The sequence below is a fragment of the Sceloporus undulatus genome, chromosome 1 (assembly GCF_019175285.1).
Source record: "Sceloporus undulatus isolate JIND9_A2432 ecotype Alabama chromosome 1, SceUnd_v1.1, whole genome shotgun sequence".
In the NCBI taxonomy this organism is placed as follows: Eukaryota; Metazoa; Chordata; class Lepidosauria; order Squamata; family Phrynosomatidae; genus Sceloporus; species Sceloporus undulatus.
In genome coordinates this window covers 43,843,841-43,867,488 of record NC_056522.1, presented here as the reverse complement: position 1 = coordinate 43,867,488, position 23,648 = coordinate 43,843,841, and the positions used below count along the sequence as shown (strand labels likewise).

At 41.6% G+C, this 23,648-nt stretch overlaps 1 protein-coding gene across 1 annotated transcript in view; it reads right to left on the bottom strand.

The window, feature by feature from the left end:
- Window positions 1-23,648, bottom strand: part of CNIH3 (cornichon family AMPA receptor auxiliary protein 3) — a 107,676-nt gene that overhangs the window by 50,134 nt on the left and 33,894 nt on the right. The window contains exons 4-5 of the mRNA XM_042445513.1: window positions 12,784-12,852; window positions 7,910-7,957 (exon numbers count right to left, since the gene is read on the bottom strand). Of these exons, the coding sequence (XP_042301447.1) occupies window positions 7,910-7,957; window positions 12,784-12,852 (117 nt within the window). The remainder of the gene's footprint in view (window positions 1-7,909; window positions 7,958-12,783; window positions 12,853-23,648) is intronic.

The following is a 23,648-nucleotide window of genomic DNA, read 5'->3' as shown; positions in this document are numbered from 1 at the left end:
AGGTCACAAAACTCTGGCCTCCTTAGGAAACAAACAAACATAAAACAAATCAACAAAACCAAAACACACACAGAAACATCCACCCTTTTTAACTGGATTTGCTGCAGCCAGCAAAACAGCTATTGCAAAGTTGACTGTCAGAAATTTCTAGGGAAGGTCTTCTTCCCCACTCGCCATCCTGAAGGCAATGGTAGCACTCAGCAAGACCCATGCTCCCATGAAGCAAGAAAAATTGAGTGGCAGGGGTGAGGCACCTTTAAATGCAGGCATTAGTTTGGAACTGTGGTGAAGACAGAGCAAGTATTTCTCAGGGCTGGACTGTTATTACCATGAATTAATTGGTCAGGGAGAACTGGTGAGGAATAAATAAGTCACTTTTTGTTCAGTTTGTGATTCTTTCTCTTTCAAAGAATCTTCAGGCTACTTAATCTTTCCTCAGGCTTCTCCCAATCTTCTCAATGCTGCTTTGATATCAAGGGGATGGGGAATTCAACATTATAGATGTGTTAGTCTGCAGAATCAGTATGTAGAGAGATCTTTTAGCATCTTTGAGACTAGTTCTTTTTTGTTTTGGTGTTTTTTGGCACTTAGTACACTCATTCATAATGAGTTCTTTTGGTTTCATATAGCTATAAAGTTCTGTTTCTCTGTTGATACAAAATTTACCCAAAAATATCACATAGAAAATATGCATGATCTTAGTATTTTATACAATCACTCCTTCATAAACCTCTGAAAGTACTTCCAAAATTAAATTAATATGTCACAGAGAGAGAGAAAGAGATAATTTTCAGGAACTATGAAAAAATCACCTTTCAGATAAACAAAGGGATTGATTACCACTGCTAGATTTAATATTGTGCAAAGCTCTTCCAACAGTTTTTAAAAAGCCTCTAAAGTAGTTGTAGTGGGATGCAGTGACTTAGTGGTTAAGACGCCAATTCCAATTATTGAAAGATTAGAATGCTGGCAGTTCGAGGCCCAAGTGCTCCATGATGGGGTGAGCTCCTGTCACTAGTCCCAGCTTCTGCCAACCTAGCAGTTGGAAAGCATGTAAATGTAAGTAGTTAAATAGGTACCACTTCACTGGGAAGGTAACAGAGTTCGGTGCAGTCATGCTGGCCACATGACTACCAGAGAAGTCCATGGACAATGCTGGTTCTTCAGCTTAGTAACAGAGATGTTTATCACACTATGCTCTTAAAGAGGTACTATTCCAGTGTGACTCCTCTAGCAGCCTCCTGTTGCATGCTGGGATTGGCAGTTTTAAGGAGCTGAACTTCTCTGCCTGAGAATTCTAAATACCCCTCCTTAAAACTGCCAATCCCAGCATGCAACAGGAGGCAGCTAGAGGAGTCACACTGGAATAGTACCTCCTTAAGAGCTCGTCTGATAAACACCAGACATGAGCACCACCCTTACAGTCAGTTATGACTAGACAATCATGTCAAGGGATTACCTTTACCTTTTTAAAGCAGTTGTAGCATACAACAGTAGTCTTTGACTGACAAACCATAACCCACAACTGGATCACATTCCCACCCTTAATCATGCAATCCAGTCTCACTGAAGTCAATGGCAACATTGCCATCCGTTTTTAAAAAACTGTCGTGGACTGAACCAGCAGGTTGCACTTAATAATACTAAGGAGAAATCTTTCGTCAAGGCAACTGTTTATTGATGAAAAGGACTTTCTATGCTGTTGAGTTTTAAATGGTTATCCAGTAGAATTCTCTAGAAAGAAGAAAAAATACACAAAATCCTTGACTAGCCAAGGCTGCATAGAGAACAATATTATAATGACTTTAAATAATAATAATAATAATAATAATAATAATAATAATAATAATAATATTTATTTACTTATAGCCCACTCTTCAGCCAAAAGGTTATCAGAGCGGCTTACAAATTGTTAATTGGACATTTCCCTGCCCTCAGGCTTACAATTTAAAGACCTTTAGGGTTTGTTCAAAATGGCAGTTGCCCCCCCAATTTTTTGTTATTCATACTCTGTTTTTATGTTCTAATTGTTCCCCAAAGCTTGGGCATTAACCATGAATACTTCAGAATTGCTATGTAAACTAAATCAACTGTATAGATTTGTCCTCAATGAATACTGCCTTTCTCTTTCTCTTGAATTATCCTACCCCACTTTCACCCTTAAAGCACAAATCCCAATTAAAAGCAGCATATCCATGAAGACATCTGGAATAGAGGCTACATTAACAAACAATTTAAGTGTATGGAAAGTAAGCTCTTCCCTAGAGTCTATTATCCATGGAGTATGTAATTAGCCCAAAGGTGCAATTTCTGCTGTTAGCAAGGATGCTTAGGCTCAATAAAAATTAAATACCAATGTGAGCAAGCCATCTCCAGGAAACACACATAAATTAATAAAATTACTACTGTCTCTTGCTTTGCATTACAAAAACTGGGACACAACTTGAAACAAGAAGACTGCTGAGTTAGCAAATAACATGGTCAAATTACTTTTAGAAGAACAGCCTTATTAGTCCATTATAGTATAAAGAACATTGGAAACTGTCAGGGATCTGAAGGGTTAAAACACAGCACACATGGAAATGCTTGATGCGTGTGTGTTTGGCCATGAGCATTCAGCAGAGTGACAAGGCTGATCAGCACAGCTGAAGCTCACTGGCTCAAGGACACTTCAATGCCCGAGTGCACAAGTAGCCATGGATGATGAAACCATGTGTCTGGATTGCACAGGAGACACATGACATGGTTACACACCTGAACTCACTGGGTTTGAGAGACCACATGGTCTGGAGACTATAAATAAACCCAGGGGTTGCAAGGGATAGCTTGTGGGTTTGAAGTAGGAGTTGGATTGGTATGGTTTGGAGTTTTAGAGGTCTGGTTTTGTATTACAGCACTGTGAATAAAGAGCACTTTAGGGACTTTGTTTCTCTGGTGGTTTATCAGAAGAAGCTACAGCATCGGTTTGCTGTGTGTCCCCGGAGGTTCCTGCATTGCTGCAGTTCCTGGAAGACATCCAGTTGCCGTCATCCCAATTGGACTTTGGAGCCAAGCTTCAGCTTCTGAAAATTGCCAGCTCTGCTACAAGGGTCTGATTTAACCCCAGGACTCGTTTGAGTTGCTGATAGTGGTTGTTGGACCCCAGCAGTTGCGCTGACAGAAACTGAGGCAAATCTCTGATTCATTGGTCTCAGTAGTGCCTATCTGACTAGCAGCTTCAGATTGTAGGGCTTCAAACATGACCCCTTCCTAGTCCTACCTGGAGATGTCATGGTACTTTCTAGTACTTTCTGTGTGCAAAGCATGCACCCTACCATCAAGCAATGGCCTCCAGAAACAAACAGTTCTGCAGATTAACATATGTATTGTACAGTAGTATATTTTATAGGTAAGATCCCGCTTCACTGAATAAATGAAGTAGATAGTGAGGGCATTGGATATATATGCACACAGAGATCCAGTGGTGAAGGATAAGTACTTCCTTAAAAATTACAATATACTAATCAAGCCAATGAAGCTAATAAAATTCAGTCATTAAAACAACCACAGACATTGTTTATAATCAGAGGTGAAGAAATTATGGCTTGTAGCCATGGCCTGTATGTGGCCCATGTTACTTCTGCCCCTTGACTTGCACGGAGGCAGGAAGTACAGATCACTTTTATGGTGTGACTCTGTCTGGATCCATACTTTTAAAAAAATCCGTATCCAGGCAGCATCTTCCCTAATCAAAGAGGGGGATCTGGGTGCTTGAGAAGTACAGATCTGGCCAAATCTATGCTTTCCTTCCAGGCATCCCTGGAAGATGGGGGATGGATGTTTGAGGGAAGAAGGTAAGTATATGTGTATGCATATGTGTTTATGTAGCTGCACAGAGGTGAGGTGCATATGTGTATGTGAGAAAGGGGTAAATCTTCACACAAGATTTACCACCCAACATTCTCTAACAAATTGTCTATCTTTCTTTTTTTTTTAATAGTAATTACCAGTACTGTCTTTCTCGCTCCCTTTCCCTCTTAACAGTGTGGGTGTTGATCATCTTAAGAGAAAAATCGTAATATCATGTGGCTCATAAGAGGCTGCTTCTAAGGCCCTAAGTAGGAGGAAATATTCCCCATTCCTGCTTTAAATGCATTGGACAGACAGAAGTATTAATTTTAATGTTTTTCATCCCCAGCCCCTTAGTTACTTTGTAATTCATGTACATAATACATTTAATTTTATAAGTTCCTTACTGTAAGAACACAGTATGTTCAAACAAATTCACACAGATGTTCCCAGCAGGCTTTTCAGATCAACACAGGATGCAAAGGATGTTGGGAAGTGGGGGGGGGGTATGCTCACCCATGTTCGCTCCCCATTTTTTAGCTCCTATGCGAATAGGGCCCACCTGCACAGGCCTCATTACTCCTGAGCTCCGGGTTTACATCACTCTAAGACAAAGATGTAGGCTGTGGGTAGGACAGATGCTCTCATTATTGCTTCATCTCTTCTAAGTTGTAAATCACCAAGAGACCTAGGTTTCATTCATATCTTTCAGTTGGCTGTGACAGCATTTATGAAGGAAGGGCATGATTTAGCTGAAGTCAGACACTTGGAAATCCTAATCATTTCAATATAAAAGATTTGAACATGTGACTGGCAGTTCTACTTAAATTAATGGGACATCTGTATTTTTATATTTTGATGGATTACACCTCAATGTTTTTAGTTCCTGGCACTGGAAAATGTAAGCTGCCAGAAAAGCAAGGAAAATACTAGGCTATCATAAACTAAGGGCCCATTCAGACTACCTTTTACCCCAGATCGGAAATCGATCCTTCCACATGAAGTTCATATTGGGCCCAATTCTGTCACAATCCATTTCAAGGCATGCACAAGGAAATGCCCTTTAGCGCGGGTCATCCAGATTCGGGGCAAAATCCGTCTTTTTTAAAAAAACCTGGCTTCTGCAAAATATGAAATTACCCCCAATCATGATCGGGTCAAGTTCAGGGGAGGGATTGTTTTGTTTTGTTTATATACTGCTATTCCAAAGATCATAGCGGTGAACAGCAAGTAAGCTAATTAGCAAGTAAGCTAATTAAGGCCAGAGGGTGGGCTGAGGGCAGAGCATTCCCTCCCCTCATCGGAGAAGGAGGAGGAAGGAGCCTGGATGCAAAAAGGGGAATCTGACAGGAGGCAGGGTGACTGAGGGGAGCTGCAAAGGGCTGTCAGAGGGAGGGCAGGGGGGACTGGAGAAAGTGACAGAGGAGGAGGAGGAGGGAGCCGCGGGAAGAAGGGCGCCATGGAGGGCATTCTATAATGGAGCAGGAGGAGGAGGATGAAGGAGCCAGGGCAGCTCAGAGGGAGGGGAGGGTCGGAAGGAAGGAGGAGGATTGCCAAGGGAAATTGGGCTGCGGGGCCAAGCCGGAGGAGGGATGTAGGGAAATCAGGCTGTAGAAGGAACCTCTCTCTCTTTTTATTTTTGACAGTCTATGCGCATTATTTTTTGGGTGACATAGAATGTGTGTGTGCTTGCTTGTGCTACTTTCATTCCCTCTTGCTCCTGGAACTTAAGAACCTTTATTATTATTATTATTATTATTAGTCTTATATGCAGATGCTACAGTCAGAATGCCTGCGCTGCATTTCCCTTTTATTTCCAATTGATTTAATGGGTCTACTTTAGTTGGAACTGACAGGTCACTCTCTCTCAGCCTCAGTGGAAGGCAATGGAAAACCTCTTCTGAAGAGAATGTAAGCAGGAGGAAAAGGGTCAGTTCAGTTCAGGTCAAAGGCAGGGCATGAACGGAGCTCCCATCAGGCACCTTCTCCCCCCCCCCTTTTTTTTTTAAATTATTTTTGGCAAAAAATGTGTATATTTTTTGCTTCAGGTAGATATATAGATAGATAGAACGTGGTTAGCTACTTGTCCACTTTCCCTTTCATTTCCTCGCTTCCAGCAAAGGGGAAATGTTGCAAAGAGTGCTTGCAAAAAAACTTTTTTTTCCTTTGCGAATGAATGCTACAATTTGAATGTTACAAAAGTTTATCTTTCCAATTTGGCAAACTGATACATGCTTTTGCTATTGTCTCTAAGGAATTCAGGGGTAGCCTAAAGAATGCATGGCATGGCATCCTTTTCTAGCATTCTGAGGTGAGGAATTTATTATTATTATTATTATTACTATTATTACATGTGTATGAGGCATTCTGGGGTGGCAAGGAGGGGGATGCAGGATGCAGAGATGGCATTAGCTTGAATTTTGGGGTTGAAAATGGGGCCAAGGGCAGATCATTTCCCTTTTATTTCCAATTGACCCAAATGCCCACAACACACACACACACACACACACATACACACACGCACGCACAAGGTTTTTAAATTTAATAAAATGTGCACATTTTGATGTCTGGTCCTTTTTTTTAAAAAAAAAAGGAGGGGGAAGCACACTTCCGATGCCCCAATGAGTGCTGGAAACGTCACCTATGACGATCACGTGATTGACAGCAGGCGCCTTCATGTTAAACCTGATTTCCCCAAGAGGGCATTCAGGTTAAAATGCCCCTTATTTGAAGTGGGCACTTGCTAATGGGGAGATTCGGGAGCCCCCCCCCCAATGAATCTGCCAAGTTCCTTCCAGGGAAAATCCGCCAGTGAGAATGGGGCCTAAGAATTAAACCAGATTATTAAACAATTTGTGGTCTTCAGGTTAAGCTGGTCAAGTAGACCATAATGTGCTATTAGTATTTGGGTGCCAATGAAAAGTGTTGATCTTTAGTTACCTATGAATGTCTGCATTACTGCTGCTGATTAATACAGCTATTTGGTATGTATGGAAGAAGAAACCAGAAAGGTAGTGTGAAAATCGGGGAGCAGGGGGAATGAGACATATCTCAGTATGAATAGAGGGTAGCCTTGAAAATTACAGTAGCCACAACAGTTGTGGGTACTGGCTCCTATGTCAGTGAGACTATGAATCTGTTAGTTCAGCCTAAAAACCAGAAAGGATTTACCACCCCAGTAACCTGGAAACCACCAGTTGCTACTCTATGACAAAAAAGTAAAATGTTAATGCCAGCTTTTTCCAGCAGCAAGCAAATAGCATGTACATGCATGGAGTCTATGTACAACATGTTTGCTTTGGAAAACCCTAATGTTATATGTTTCCCACAGCACTTACAAAGATGAAGTCACTGTGAGAGCCAATGCTCAGATATCTAGTTATTAAAAAATCACCAGGGCAATCTTTTCCAACCTGATACCTTCCCGTGTATTGAATCTGAACACCCAAAAGACCAAGAAAAGGGAAAGGCCATGCTGCTTGCAGTTTGATGAGAATACTAGTCCAACAGATTTGGAGGCACCAAGTTTAGGGAGGGCTGAATTATTTATTGCACAGGTAGTTTCACAAACAGAAAGTACAGGACCACATGCCTCTCTGGGGCCACAATTTTTTGTCAACCATTTGTTTGCCTGTTCAGCTGGCGAAATATTTGAAGGTCAAAGATTAGTTTCATAATAAGATGTGTGCCAATTGTCAAATTATCATTACATAGTTATAAATGTAAAAAAAAAAGGCTTATGTACAAAGGTATAAGGTCATATGTCTGACACAAGTAATGCCTCCAAAAATCATCTAGAAAAATCGTTCAGAAATGAGGCTATTAAACTGAACCAGGTGATGTTCTTAAAAGTTCGTTTCTTTTCAGGATATTATTGACTGGTTGGAAGTCCCTTACAATTAGCTCTTTTTCTTTCATTCAAAGGCCATCTCCATTCCAATTTCTACTCTTCCATTATCACTTTTTCATTAAAATCAACAGACTAGAGACCTTAGGAAAGGTTTCTGCTATTTCTAGTACCACAAATTTAATGGCTCCAATTCCTTCAAACATCACAGAGCACTTCTGGGTTATTCCTTACCTTTCTCAGAAGAAAGCAAATTCTCTCAATATTCCTCAGCCGCTCTCTCTGTAAATGGGGTGAGGGGAGCAAAACAGACAGAAAATGTACAATTGTTTAAAAAATTTTATTAGACAAAAAATAACAACATACATACATACAAATGACATAAATAATGACACAACATAAACATCACCAAGTCAGAGTTATATAAAACTTTACATTATCCGACGTCTTATATCTTCTTGCTTTACTTCCTTCCTGGAAGGCAACTTAACCCTTCTTATGTATCATATCCCGTTTGTTTCCTCTCTGTTGTCTTGCTTTAGCCATAATCTAGTCACAATATTTCATTTTCCATCCACGCAGCACGTCACTTAACTATACGTCTATTTAAATTTGTCTTTCCTTTCCTACCATACAATAATGGGCTAGTATATCAAATATGTATTCCTTCAAAAATTATAACCCCCTTGTCATCTCACCCAAAATTTCTTCCAAATCTTATCTATATCCTGTGCTGACTACTTATATTTAAGCAATGTTTCTCCTTATCCCCCTCCCCTATTTTAATTTTAAGTCTTCCTTTGACATTTTCTTCTTTATTTTTTAACATCCCACCAGTCCTTTTCATCACTTCTATCTGTACTGCTCTTCCCCAACTTATCTTTCATTCTATTTGTCAGCATATCCATTTCTATGGCCTCATAAAGTTTGTTTAACCATTCATCCAGTGTTGGGATTGACAGGCTCTTCCAGTGTTTTGTGAATGTGATCCTTGCACTCGTTAGCATATATAACATTATACGTTTTTTTCCCTTGATTTAATTTTCCCTTCAAAACCTCAGTCATGTTTAGTAAGAAAAGCAATGGATCCCATGGTATCGCTATCTGGAATATATCTATCACAGTTTGATGTATTTGTTGCCAATATTTTTTTTGCCTCTTTACATTCCCACCAGACAGAAAATGTACAATTTATGACCTTTGAAAGTTAAGTAAAGTATTTCTGGAAAAGAGTAAACTCAGTCTACACTGACTTTAACTAACTTCAGCAGAGTTTCACTACTAATGAAATGCCATCCATAACATCTCATCTGTGCTCACTGCTTCCTGATTTAGTAATGCATTAGCCACAGCCATACTGTACATAACACAAGCAAATTATCTTCAATAACACTGAAGGAGATTCACCCTCAAATGTAGTTAATTCAACAGCTTTAGCTACAGTGCAATGCAATGACTCAGGAGTGGCCAACTGCAGAGTGACAGAAACCATAAAAAATGTCCCCCTGATTTCAGAGAGGGGGGGAATCTTGTGGCCCTAGATCAGAGGTGGGCAAAGTGTGGTCTCTTGGCTACATGTGGTTGGGGGCTGTAGTCAGTGGTAGAGTTGACTGATTTCCAAGATAGTGGCCAGGCATATGTACAACCTGGTGATCTCTGCCTGGGTTGCTCATCTTGCCAGCTACCATGAATTTTCCTAGAGTTGGTGGTGGTAAGAGTCTTTCCAAGAATAGGTCACTCTTCCCAGCTGTGTATCTAAAGAAGTGGAGAGTCCAACTGTCTGGCTAAGGGTGAAGTGTGGGCAGGGCTTGGCACTTTGATTGGCTGCTCTGAACTTGGAACTGCATCCTTAAGGCTTATCTTTAAAGAAGTAAAATTTTGAAGACAAATTTTGAAATAATCCATTTCCCCCCCCAGTGGGCTTTAAGGGAAAATGAATTTTTTCAGGGGGGGGGAATCAAATATTAATCCTGCTTCACAGATTAAAATATGTATTTTGTCATATAATTACAAATTAAACTTACTTTTTTATTAAAATTTTTTTTTTTGCTACAAATGGAACTGCACATTCATGAAATGTAAGGAACACCTGAACTATAAATGTGAGGAATGTACACACACACACACACACACACACACACACACACAAGGACAGGAAAATCAACATTAATAAAACAGAGAAAATTATTTGTCTCCTCTAGTTCTCTACAGAATCTAGAAGACACCACACAGTCATTTCCATACAAAGAATTTAGTTAAAAAAAAACAAAACCCAAACCAGGAATTGTAATGTTCTGACAGTATGCATAAACATAAACATACTCCTCTTACATAGTTTTTTAGAAATTATTTTGGAGCAGTAAATATATGACCACCTTGTCTTAAACATTTTATTAATCATTCTACATGAAAAGATTCCATAATCTATTTTTTTTAAAAATCAAGAGAAAAAAAAGGTTTTGGAAAATAACACCACCACCCCACTTTTCCTCAAAATATTTGTCACCCTTTTCTTCTGGGCCTTCACATCTTTACTTTTGTTCATTGCCACAAAAACAGAGGTTCAAATCTTTGTAATATAGCTGCTAATTCTGGGAGCTTCTTTTCACTCACTGCTGTGGTTAGATGCACAAAGCTTCCCTTCAGGTTCTATTTTGATAAACATACTTTTGTGCCTCACACCCATGGACCATATTAACTACTGCATCTGAAGCAAATCTTTCCAATTTGTAAGCAAGTTTAATTCAATTTGCTATAGCAACTATCTTTGTCTTACACTGTAAAAGTTCTGTCTGCTGCCTGAGGCAAGACAGTACCAGAACACCTACAGTGCCACTCTTGACTGGCCAGCTCACAGCCTGGGAAAAGATATACTCATTTCTACAAGGCTTGAAATCTTTAAAGGGAAAAATTGTTTCCTAAGATAAGAGGCTGGTTAAAGGCAATCATCAAGGGAGATAATACCTCCTGCAATCCTATTTGAAAATGGCACAGCAGTTATTACAGATTATCAAAATTAAATACAGCAAGGTGTACAACCACAGTCTTAGTCACAGGTTTTTGCAATGCAATCGCAAAGGAAATTACTTTACAAGAGGGAGTTGTGGATTTTCCCCACCACATCTTTTGAGCAGCTGTAACATAGAAGGGGATCATATGAAGACCATAACTCTGAATGGAACTTCCATAATCATTTCCGTTAAGAGCTACATACAGCCCCCCAGTCCACCCCTGTCCTACAGAGGAAGAGCCGCAGCTCAGTGCATTTTGCCTCTTTGCAGACAAAATAACTAGAATCTCAAGTTAAAATGATATCTATTGGCAGGTTATATAAATACCACAGTCTAATATACATGGCAGCCACTACCAATCAAGAGAAGAACACACTAGGATTGATAAAAACAATGGGTTGGCATGGTGAAAGCCACCTTTGTATGCTTACAAGCTTCACTGTTTTGCCAAGGAATATGGTCACTTCATATGTAATTTAAAAACAACAACAACAACAGGTTCTTTGCTCCCTGAATTAACCAGGGCAAGCTTTGAGTTTACACTCTCATTCTCCCCTAGACTGGATGTGACTGCTAGAAGAGGAGTGTACCAGAGGAAATCAAAAGCATCTGCTTCCACTTCTAAACAAGCTACAGTGCTCTATAACTTCCCAGCTTGAAAGAATGTGGATTGTTTAAGCTCTGCTTAACTCAAACATGTCAGGATCAAACTCTGCTTTCTGATCCTTTGGGAAACCTTTGGTCTTCCAGATATTTTAGGCTAGAATTCAGTACTAGCTGGAGTTCTGGTGAAGTAAAGGTTCTCTATCCTTTAACTAGAGCATAAATAAAACAAATTTATCCAGTGTGAAGTCAAAGGCTTTCACGGATGGCGTCTATAGTTTGCTGTGGGTTTTCTGGACTACGTGGCCATATTCTGGAATAATTTATTGTTTCTGCATATTTCGCTGGCATCTTCAGAGAAAAGATGCTAGCCGTAGAGGGAAGATATGTGGCGAAATGTCAGAAATAAATTCTTATAGAACACGGCCACATAGCCTGGAAAACCCGCAGCAAACTATAAACTTATCCAAGTTTGGACATAATAGGGAACTGTGGTTTGTTTGAAAGCAGAAGAGGATGCATCAGATTTCCTCCTGTAGCAGGAAAGGGCATTTGCCTCTAAAATGGCTTACTGTCAGGATTTCTGTACTTTTTAAACTCTAAGTTTGGGCCATAATTCCTTTTTGATAAATGCAACCAAATTTTATTCCATACATATTATTGCCTACAGAGATGATGCATTCCTATGAAAAGTGTAACAGAGGGGTGAAGCAGATCAGTGGCTTGGACCAGCCTCTGGCCACTCCAGCGCCGGCTGGCCCCAATCACCATGAGATTCCGGTGACCAGACGGCCCACTCTGAAAGCCCTGAATGGCTGCTAGCAAATAGCAGACTTTCCTCACTCTTTCCCTGCTGGTGGCCAAGGCCACCTTATGCAGTTTCTGGATGCTCTGGGGGGTGCATCATCTGCACATCCTTCCCACCAAGTGGCCAGAAGCCACTTTATTTGGCCCATCTGTTTTGGGTCAGAGTCATCTAAGGGTGTACCTACAGGCCCCACCACAAAAGTAATACTGCTTGGACTGTCATGGCTCCGCCCTATGGAATCCTGGGAACTGTATTTTGGTGAGGTACCTAGAATTCTATAATATAGTGTTCTCTCTTCAGCAATAGCTCTCTAGCAGAGAATTCCAAGATCCTTACTAAAATATAAATCAAAAAGTTCCATAGGATGGAGCTTTGGCAACTGAAGAGGGATCAAAGTGGTTTTATTGTGCAGTGTGGATATACTCTGCATTGTCTTTGCCTTGCAAAAGCACAGTCCATTATGGGTCAAGTGAACTAGTCCTTAATTTGTGTCTTTTAATTGCAGCATCTCTCTGATGCAGAATAATTAAGTCAAGGATTAGCATATTTGCATATTCAAATGAAATCCTAAACACTAAATTTAGGCAATCCTAAGTCTTCATTCAGTATTTCATCCTTATTTTATGTTGCGAGTTCAGCATTTCTATCAAAATTTAATTATTGTAAACTGGTATATCAGAACTTACCGCATGTGCAGGGTTACACTGGTCTATGGGACTCTTGAAGTCTGTCTTTAATTCATCAAAGGCAATTATCTGTAGGAGAAGCATTGCAATCACATTACTTGCAAAAGTAGGGTTTTTTTTCTGCCACAATAAGTAGCAAAATGAATTCTCTCATACTAGTAAGGAAATTCACCCTTTCAGATTTACTATGTTTGATCTGGATTAGTTCAAGGCAGCTTACATTGGTATAGTCTGAATGAATGCTATTTACTTAATGTGAACTCAGCGTAAAAAACACACACACAAGCAATTAACTCCAGACATATTGTAGATACCATTCCAGTACATGTAGGGTTGCCATAACCCTCCTGCCGGCGGGAAATTCCTGGTTTTTCACCAGTAGGGGGCGTCCCTGCACGGTTTCCTCCTTGACTCAGGTTTGTCCCGGGTTGAGGAAGAGGAGCTCCTCCTCTGTTTGGTCCCCACATGGACCGGTCCCAGCAAGGCAGCAGAGGGGAGAGGGCCATTTCCTTTGGCACCGAGGCGAGGATGATGATGAGGAGGAGGAGGTGCATGGCCATTTTCAATATTTATTTCGCCCCTGTGTATTTTTTCTAACTTTGACTGCCAGGGCTCAATGCTCTGGAATTCTGGTATCTGTGAGGCATTTGGCCTTCTCTGTCAGAGAGCTCTGGTGCCACAATAAACTACAATTCCCAGGATTCCATAGCACTGAGCCCTGGCAGTCAAAGCAGTGTGTTTTGGACACAGATATCCTCCTTTTGTGAGTTAATGAATGAATCCAGTCCCTATCCTTTCTATCTCTCTCACACTCTGCAGGAGTAATAACCCACTTTGAGACTGCTTTAACTCAATGCTAGGGAATCCTGAGAATGCTAGTGTTTGGGAGACATTGAGACTTCTCTGTCAGAGATGGCTCTGAGGCCACAATAGACTACAATTCCCAGGATTCCCCAGCACTGAGCAGTCTCAAACTAGACCATTTCCTCAGTGTGGATGCACCTGGTGAGGAATTCTGAGCACTGCAGTTCAACTACGTTTGTAGGGTTATAGGACTCCCTGTCAGAGATAGCTCTGGGGCCAAAGTGTATTACAATTCCCAGCATTCCCCAGCACTAACCCAGGACAGTTAAATCACTCTCGAACTGGATTATTTCCTCAGTGTGGATGCAGCTTTGGTGAGGAACCCTGGGCATTTCAGTCCAACTATGTTTTATTTCTGCAGTGTATTTTGGACCAGAGACAAGGTGACCAGACATCCTCCTCCTTTTCCAGGATATGTCCTCTTCTGTCAAATTTCAAAATGTCCTCCATTTGGATCATGGCTAAGAAGCAGGAATTTATAATTACATGGGTGTTTTTAGCTTTTATTTTTGGTCATGTCCTACATTTTGGGGTGAGGGCATTGGTCACCTTGGTCAGAGAGCTTTCCAGGGGTTTAACTGCCATTCTGCTGTGGTGCTGGAACAAACCACCATACCCAGAATTCCAGAGCATTCAACTGAGGCAGTTAAAGTGGTCTCAAACCAGATTATTTCTCCAGTGTAGATGCAGTCCAAGCCTTTTGCCTCTCTTATGCCTGAGATTTCAAAGCCCAGCCCTGGCACCACAACAAACTACAAATCCCAGGATTCCATAGGATGGAGTGATGAGAGTGAAAGCAGTGTCAAACTGCTTTAATTCTGCAGTGTGGGAGCAGCCTAAGTGTGCTTAATGCAGTTCTTAACATGGTGCACCTCTTGCCTACAGAGTCTCACAAGACTTTTTTGTTTAACAACTTGTACCCATTAACTCCATTTCATGTCTCCTTTATTAGTGGGGTGGAATACAGACAAAACAAGTCAAAATGAAGAAAAACCAAAGTCCCTTGACCAAGTACACACTTCTGAGAAGTATAATTGGTGCAAGACACCTGAAACCGAGGGCAAATCCACTTTTTGTTTAACCACCTTGACATGTTCGATATGCATAGCCATTTTAACCCATGTTCAGTGTTAAACCCAAAGGGTTTGGTTATGGAATAAGCCTCTGAAATATGCAAGAGGCCATGTTAAGTAAAGCCATGTTCAATGCCCAAATGTGCTGTAGTGTGTTTTGGAATGGGTAGGTGGATGGTTTAGCCAGAAAGGGAAATACATTTCTGCCATCTGTCTAGGAATAATGCCAAAATGTCCTCCATTGTGATCATGCCTAAGAAACATGCATTTATATTAACATTTGTAAAAAAACACCATTTTCCACGTGTCCTCCATTTTAAAAATGTGTCCTACATTTGAAAATGTTGTCCTACATTTGTCCTGGTTTGGAGGTCCTGACTTATGGCAGCCCTAAGTACATGCAACCAAAGACAAACTAGAAGAGGAGCTGTTTTCAATAGCAGTTGAAAAACAAAACATGCTTTAGGACCTTTGGGATGTGCAGTTCACAAATAAGACACACTTCAGAGGTGTTGAACCACAGCTCTCACCCCCAGACTTGCAGCAGTTCTTCCCTCTCACCCATAACTAGCCTTTTGGGGTGAGGGAGGAGGACAGAACAGCTTCCATTGACAAATTTGCTCTTCCTCTAGGGATGAAAAGTAACTAGGAGGGGGAATCATCACTTGAACCACAGAAAAAGGGGAGATTTAACATACCAGTCTTGATCTGCTAATTGCCTTCCCAAAGCATACTTGTTTTAAAACTGTACACACTAAATAAATATATGGGATTAACCTCATATCTACTTTGGCCCTTACTCATACCTTTTATTCAAACAGATACTTTGCTTTACAATTCAGACTTCTATTCCATTCATTGTAAGTGCTAAAAATATATCTGGTATCTTTCAACAGCTTATTGCCTTTGTTACGCTACTTTTGTTGGGTGTTTCATATACTTTTTTTTCAATTTTCTTCTCATAATCTTGAAATCTAAAAAAATAAAAAACTTCTGCAAAACTTTGCAAGAAGGCAACACTCCTCCATTTAATAACATGTTTCTTGTTCAGTGTACTTATAACAGACAACAATTCTGAATCTCCCAAATTTGTTTTATGACTAACATTTTATGGGACCACACAAAATGACATCTTGTTCTAGTAAGGTTGTGTTAATTAGTGATTTACTTTGGGCTTCACATTTTGTAATGCCCTAAATCCCCTGCTTTAAAAGTGCAAAATCATAATACTGTGTAAATCCAGTTTGGCTGTCTTGGAGACAGAGGTATTCCTCAGTTAACAAAGTAGATGCGTTCCTGGGCTTTACTTCTTTAACAGAAACTTTGGTACCAGAGGAAGAAAGAACATGGAAAGAACATGGAAATATGGATAGGCTTCTACATCACAAAAAAAGAAGAGTGGTCGAACATTCAGCAAACTTTTTATTCAAAACCAACATTATATACATTTGAAATGAAACAACCAGGTCAGGTAAGTCTTGCATAAATAAACAAAAACATTTTGAATCTTTTACAAATGACTTGAAAGTTTCTTTCAAAAGGTATGTAGTGTTTTTTTCTTTCTTTCAACAGCTTCCATTTCTCTTATGAATTCCATTTTGGTGGCAAAACCTAGAGATTATGCTTTTCCAACATGCCAGTGTAGCTAATAAGGCAGGCTAATGTACTTTTCCCTTTCTTCTTTTGGTCTTCTCTGTGTGTGCTGCTCTTGTGTGCCTTCAAGTCATTTCTGACTTTTTTTTTTTTTTGCAATTTACTTTTTATTTAATATTTCAAAATCCAAAATCAATTATTCTGATCACCACATATATGTCAAAGTAAACTATATCATCTTCTTTATACAACACCGATCAAAGGTACAGACATATGTTTGAAAAATTAATACGACCTTGCTCAATCTCATTATACATATCTTCCATACTGATCTCTATTATGTTTTACTTTGGTATGACTCTTTACTCTGAGATATTGTTGTATTCACATATTCACATCTTTTGTGTTAACATAGTTCCGTAAATCCACATGTTCTACTTCTACAAAATATTATTTTTAATCCCTGTCTTCTTATTTGCCTTCATATTTAGGTAGCTAATTACATTCTTATTATTACATTCTTTCATTCCACCTCTTGTGCACAAAGTTTTCAAAGGGTCTCCATACGTCATTTTTATACTCCTCATTTTTCAACAGAGCAGTTAGCTTATCCATAGCTTTAATTTCTATGACCTTCTGTATTCATTCATCTATATTAGGTACTTTTTTCATTTTCCAAAATTTAGCCAACAAAATTCGGGCAGCTGTTATAAAGTACAATACAATTTTCCAGTATCTTTTCTCTGGCTCACTCCCCAAATAATTGGTCATGTTAAGGAGATATATTTCTGACTTATGACAACCCTAAGGCAAACTTAACATCGAGTTTTCTTGGCAAGATTTGTTCAGAGGTGATTTGCCGTTGCCTTCTTCTGAGTGACTCGCCCTAGGTCACCCAGGTGGCTTTCCATGGCTGAATACAAACTTGAACTCTGATTTCCAGAGTCATAGTCCAATGTTCAAATCACTACACCATGTTGATGCACATACAGCTACAGTAGGATTACTTAAGGTGGGTCTACACTGGCCACTCAGTCTGCACCAGTCTGGAGCATTATGCCCAGGACTGGCTCCAGACCAATCATGGTGGCAACCACATGCACCAGGCCAAATCTGATGCAATGCCGCATTGTTGTGCACACAGGTCAACCAGACCAATACCACATCAGCCTCGCTGGCCCACCCATCTCAGTGTCACCACCACTGCCACCAGTTCCTAGCAGGCAGAGGGGCCCTGTGAGAGCTTACCAGACACACTGTCTCTTCTACTGAGGTCAGAACAGGCTGCCCCACCATGTGATCAAAGAGGAGGGGGTGTACTCTACCCCCTTCTCATTGATTGCAGAGTCTATTGACCCCTGATCTGAATATGAAGCTTATGCTTTGCTGCATCTGCTACTTTATGCTTAACCAGAAAACAGCATGGGGATTTTTCCATCCCAATGCATATCTAGTTTTCTGTAAACTCTACACTAAAACATGACTCTGGAGAACTTGGACTAAAATGTGCTATCCTATTTAATATGTGTTATGTGCTATGAAGATTAATTCCAAATCTAGTTTACTTTGAAAATCCAATGCATCAGCAGGGCTCTAGTACATTGAACTATGAATAGTGCTTCAGTCTATGGAACCTCAGTTTCGTAGTACAGTATATTTTATAATGTTAGTACAGAGGATGTGGACAAGATCCTCCGTAGCATTAGGAGGACGACCTGCTCTCTCGATCCCTGCCCTTCATGGCTGGCAGTTCAAGGGGGGACGGCGACAACTGAGATGTTGCGCCGTATTATCAATTCATCTTTCAGGGAGGGCCATTTTCCAACTAATCTTAAAACGGCCATCGTAAAACCTTTATTAAAAAAGCCCTCCCTTGACCCCCTGATTTGAAACAATTATCGGCCTGTATCACTGCTGCCATTTTTAGGGAAGGTGATCGAGAGAGCGGTTGCCCTCCAGCTACAGAGGGTCTTGGAGGATACGGATTATCTGGACCCATTTCAAACTGGCTTCCGGGCGGGCTATGGGGTTAAGACTGCCATGGTCGCCTTAGTCGATGATCTCCGTCTGGGCATGGACAGGGGTAGCGTGTCCCTGTTAGTGCTCTTGGACATCTCTGCGGCCTTCGATACCATCGACCATGGTATCCTTCTGGATCGCCTGGGGGAGCTGGGTATCGGGGGCACCGCTTTGCAGTGTTTCCATTCCTACCTCTCAGGCAGATTCCAGATGGTGGAGCTGGGGGACTGTCGCTCCGATAGGAGGGCCCTTACATCTGGGGTCCCTCAGGGAGCGATTTTGTCCCCTATGCTATTCAACTTTTACATGAAGCCGCTGGGAGAGCTGATCCGGAGACACGGGGCGCAGTGTTATCAGTACGCTGATGACACCCAAATAGTCTCTGTGTCTCCGACTGATGCAGTGACTAGGGATGGCATCCCTCCGTTCAATGCCTGTCTGGAGTCGGTAATGGGCTGGATGAGGGAAAACAGACTCAGCCTGAATCCAGAGAAGACGGAAGTACTTGTGATTGGCTCCCCCGGTTCCGGGAAGGAAATTTGTCCACCTGTCCTGAGTGGGGTCACACTCCCCGTGAAGGACACAGTTCGCAGTCTGGGGGTGCTTCTGGACTCGTCGCTTCACTTGACTCCTCAGGTGGATGCGACAGTCAGAGGCGCCTGTTATCAGCTTCGGCTGATACGCCAGCTGCGACCATTCCTGGGCCGGGGGGACCTTGAAACAGTAGTACACGCACTGGTAACCTCTCGACTTGATTTCTGTAATGCGCTCTACATGGGGCAACCCTTGTACCAAACCCAGAAGCTACAATTAGTCCAGAATATGGCAGCTAGGCTGGTCACTGGTAGTTCCAGGGCCAGCCATATAACACCTATACTGAAAGATCTGCATTGGCTGCCAATACGCTTCCGGGTGCAATACAAGGTGTTGGTCGTTACCTATAAAGCCCTAAATGGCTTGGGCCCAGAGTACTTGGAGGACCGCCTCTCCCCATATAATCCGCCCCGCACTCTCAGGTCAGGAGGGAGACATCTCCTGAGAGTTCCCAATGTGAGATATGCGGTGTCTGCGCATAGGGCTTTCTCTGTATCGGCCCCACAGACTTGGAACTCTCTTCCTGATGAGCTCCGCTCTGCCCCCCCCCCCCCCGGAGTCTTTCAGAAAGAATCTTAAGACTCATCTCTTCCGCCAAGCCTTCCCTCAAGTGTCCTAACTACCACTCTTCTCTCTGCGCACTGTGTATTATGTTTTATGTATTGTATTATGGTATTTAAACTGTTTTTACTGTGTTTTATTGGCTTATTGGATTGTATGTTGGATTTTATGAATTGTACTGTTTGGTTTTAATAAGGGGGTTTGATTGGGCTATTTTGTATTTTGTATTTGTTGTACACTGCTATGATCGTAGGAATGGCGGTATATAAATGGAATAAATAATAATAAATAATAATATAATTAATGAAAACTCCAATATTCTTTGGAATCTATTAAGCAGAACTTCAGTAAGGTTACATTCACGTTGCAGAAATAATCCACTTTGAAGCCACTTTAACAACCATGGCTTATTGCTATGGAATTCTGGAACTGTAGTTTTGTGAGCAATTTTGCATTTTTTGCCACAGAGCTCTAGTGCCACAACAATCTACAAACCTCAGGATTCCACAGCATTGAGCCATGGCAGTTAGTAGTTTCAAACTGGATTATTACTACAGTGTGAATACAGCCAATGAAATCATGCGCTAGGAATCATTGGCGCAGTACAGAACGCCCCAAAGTGGCGGCCTGCCAGCAGCCTAATTCCCTCCGGAGGGAAGCCGCAGCCACCAAACCACTCGGCTTCCCTACGGAGTAAAAAGAATCTGGAAAAACTAGGTTCTTTTTGCGCTGCAGGGTGGATGTCATGAGTGCATCAATGGCACACTTGTGACATAAGCAATGTGCGGATGCCACGCAGCACTTACATCACAATGGTGGTGCCCATGTACACAGGATGCCGCTATTGTTATGCCACCCGCACATACTAGGGTTAGGGACTATGCAGTTACCGCACAGTCCCTAACCCTAGTATTGCTGCCACCACACCACAAAGAGCCCGTCTGTCTCGGGCCATTGTCAACATTGTTCCCAAGCCACCAGACTATAGCAAATCCTCACAGCAGGCAATCTGTTCCATCAGTAATATTGTGTGATTTTAATATAGCCCATAGGAATCCATAAGAGAGCCAGCATGATGTATAGGTTTAAGTGTTAGACATCAGGTGTTCTGAACATCAGGGTTCAAATCTCTACTCAGCCAGGGAAAGCATTGGGTGACCTTGGGCAAGTCACACTAACTCAGCCTAAGGGGAAAGCATTGACAAACTTCATAGAATAAATCTTGCTAAGAAAATCCTATGATAAGGTCACTACAAGTTAGAGTCAACTTGAAGTCACATGATAACAACCACCAGGTTCCATGACAATGCTGAGAGAAAACAGCTACAGCAATGTGATAGTTATGATTCTATGATTCTATGGTCTTGGTAGCATAAGTCTTGCATACAAGGTTTAACTAGAAAAACTAACATGATTTAACCACAGGTGTCATCAATAAAAAGGCTTTGCTCTTACCCTTTGAGGCCCAGGACAGACTGCCGAGAAACAGCGGCCTGCTAGTGCCCATTTTTGCTTCGCAGGGACAGCGCAGCCCCCAAACAGTGCGCTGTCCCTGCAGAGCAAAAAGAACCCGGTATTTCCAGGATCTTGCTGTGGTGCCGCAGTGACGTTGCAAGTGCGCCATTGGTGCACTCGTGATGTAAGCTCCATGCAGCACCGTGCGGACACCACACGGCGCTTAAATCACAATGGCGGCACCCATGTACACGGGACACTGCCATTGTAATGGCGCCAGTTTGTACTAGGATTAGGGACCATGCAGTTGCCACGCAGTCCCTAACGCTAGTATCAGCCCCAGTAAGCCACTTACTGGCCGTATGTACCAGGCCTCAGTTACCCTTTGAGCCTGACAAAGGCTCTACTGCACTTCAGGAAAAATAATAATTCTTGTAAAAATTAAGACTATGAGATTACTGCAAGTAATGTTTCCACCTAACAGTATTTTTGTTTTTGTTCTTATAGGCCTATCTGAAACAGCCTCTGTCAGTTTAGTGTTCTTGTTGTTCTGGTACCCAGGTGCCAGACCTCCAGCATTGTGATCCCAGCTCCTGCCTCTTACCTATTGGACCAGAACTTTAAAATGGACACCAGTTCCCAAAATCCCCCCAGTACCATAGCCAGAGGCTAGTCATTCTAGCTGGGATATTCTGAAAGCGGTTGTCTCAACAAAAAAAAAAAAGAAAACAGAAAAAGGAAAGGAAATTATCCAAGTTCTGCATTTGACATTTGCCTACTTGTGTCAAACCTGGAACCAACGGTTGTCTACTCCAAAGTTTGGCTCTATGCCTGATGCTCTTAAAGACAAACTATATTAAATACTGTACTGTATGTTAATACTATTTTTGTTCCAGTTCCAAGTAATAAAGGAAAACCAATTTATCAGCAGTACTAAAGGGCTCCAGTGAGAAACAACCATTGTTTGCATATTTAACTTTGTGGTATAAAGTTTGCCTTAATTACAGCAGTAAGTTCAAGCCACCTTCAACAATATTTTGCTTGAAAGGAATGCCCAAAGATACACCAGAAGTAAGCTTTCACTCTACTTTTTCTTTATTAATATTCTAGCTGTCTTTGTACTGCCCTCAGGAGAGTTTACCAGCAGGAATTCAGACCTAGAAATATTCCTGTCCTACAAAATTTGTGTATACCTGACTCTAAATGCATGCTGAATATATTCCAAGAAGTCTTGGAAAATAGGACACTAATTAGTCTTTCCCCAGAGACTTGCAGCACTAGGAAAACAATGTGCATGATCCTGCAGAAGAAAATTATTATTTCAGTTGTCCAAGGCTGAGGTTCACAAGCAGTCTTGGCTTTCACGGACAACACGTAGGCCATGTCTACATATGTGATTTACCCCAGGATCCATCCAGGCTTGCTGTATCGTGCTTGTTGTTGTTGTTATTGTTGTTAACTGCCTTGAGTCAATCCTAACTCATGGTGACCCTGTGAATGAGACATCTCCAAGACCCTCTCTACTCCACTGCTCTGCTCAGATCCTGAAAATGTAACCTTGTGACCTCCTTGAGTATTGCGCTAATTAACCCCCCTTCCCAAGAAGGACCCATTGCTACAATTGGTGGAAAATGCAGGCATTTATACCCCTGAGGTTTGAACATTCTGATGTGCACACAGACTGTGCAGTTTTGGGGATGTGGAGGCTAAAAGAACAGAGATTTTCAGATTCAGAGCTAAAATTTGCAAGAAAAGGTGTGTATCCGTTTTTTGTGAGAGTAAGTCATGAGGACTGGGACTATGAGGGTGGCTTCCCTTATTTTCTATTTTTATCTGTGGGTTGGGAGAAGTTATTAGTGACATCCTGGCCAGGCACCCTGAAAATTACCCCACTCCAGAACCTAAGCTTGTACTCTGATAAGGAAGGACATTAGCACAAAGAGTAGAAAAGCCTTTGAGTGGCTGCAATGCAAAAGACTTGCTTCTGAGGTTGAAGCACTCCTCCCTGGGAAAATGCTGAGCCAAAACTCTTAAGGTATTGGATACTAGGATTTTTGGAGCAAGTGGTTTTAACCCTTGCTTCCTATGTGAAAATCTCTTAAGGTTGTCCCAACACAGCTAAGCAGATCTTAGGCACATTACAGACCACTATTAAGCAGTGTACCAGCACCAATTCTAAGGTTAGGGAGTGCGCGGCAACCACACACTCCATAACCCTAGTTTGTGTGGACGGTGCCGTAATTACATGGCACTGTCCACACGGGGTACATGATGACATCACGCATGCGCTACATCCAAATGGCAGAATGCGTGTGTGATGTCTCCGCACTGCCCCAAGCCACTTATGGCAACCTGGCTGCGGCATGGGAAGGTGCTCTGAAAAGGAGCTCCTTTTTGCCACACGTATCGTTCCCACAGCAACAAAATGGCTGCAGGAACAATGCCAAGGAGAAAGGGGCATGGCTGTTGGGGTGTTCGGGGGCATGAAACCCCAAGGACACCCTTTTCCGCGCCAGGGAGAAGCGTCATTTTGCCGCTTCTCCATGGCCTGGAAAAACTCTGGATTGGGGCCACAGGGCTGCCGGTGAGGCTGCTTGGCCCCAATCTGGAGTGAAAAGGGACTGTACCTGAGAGAGGTGGGAAAGTACAAATAATATATTATTATTATTATTATTATTATTATTATTATTATTATTATTATTATTA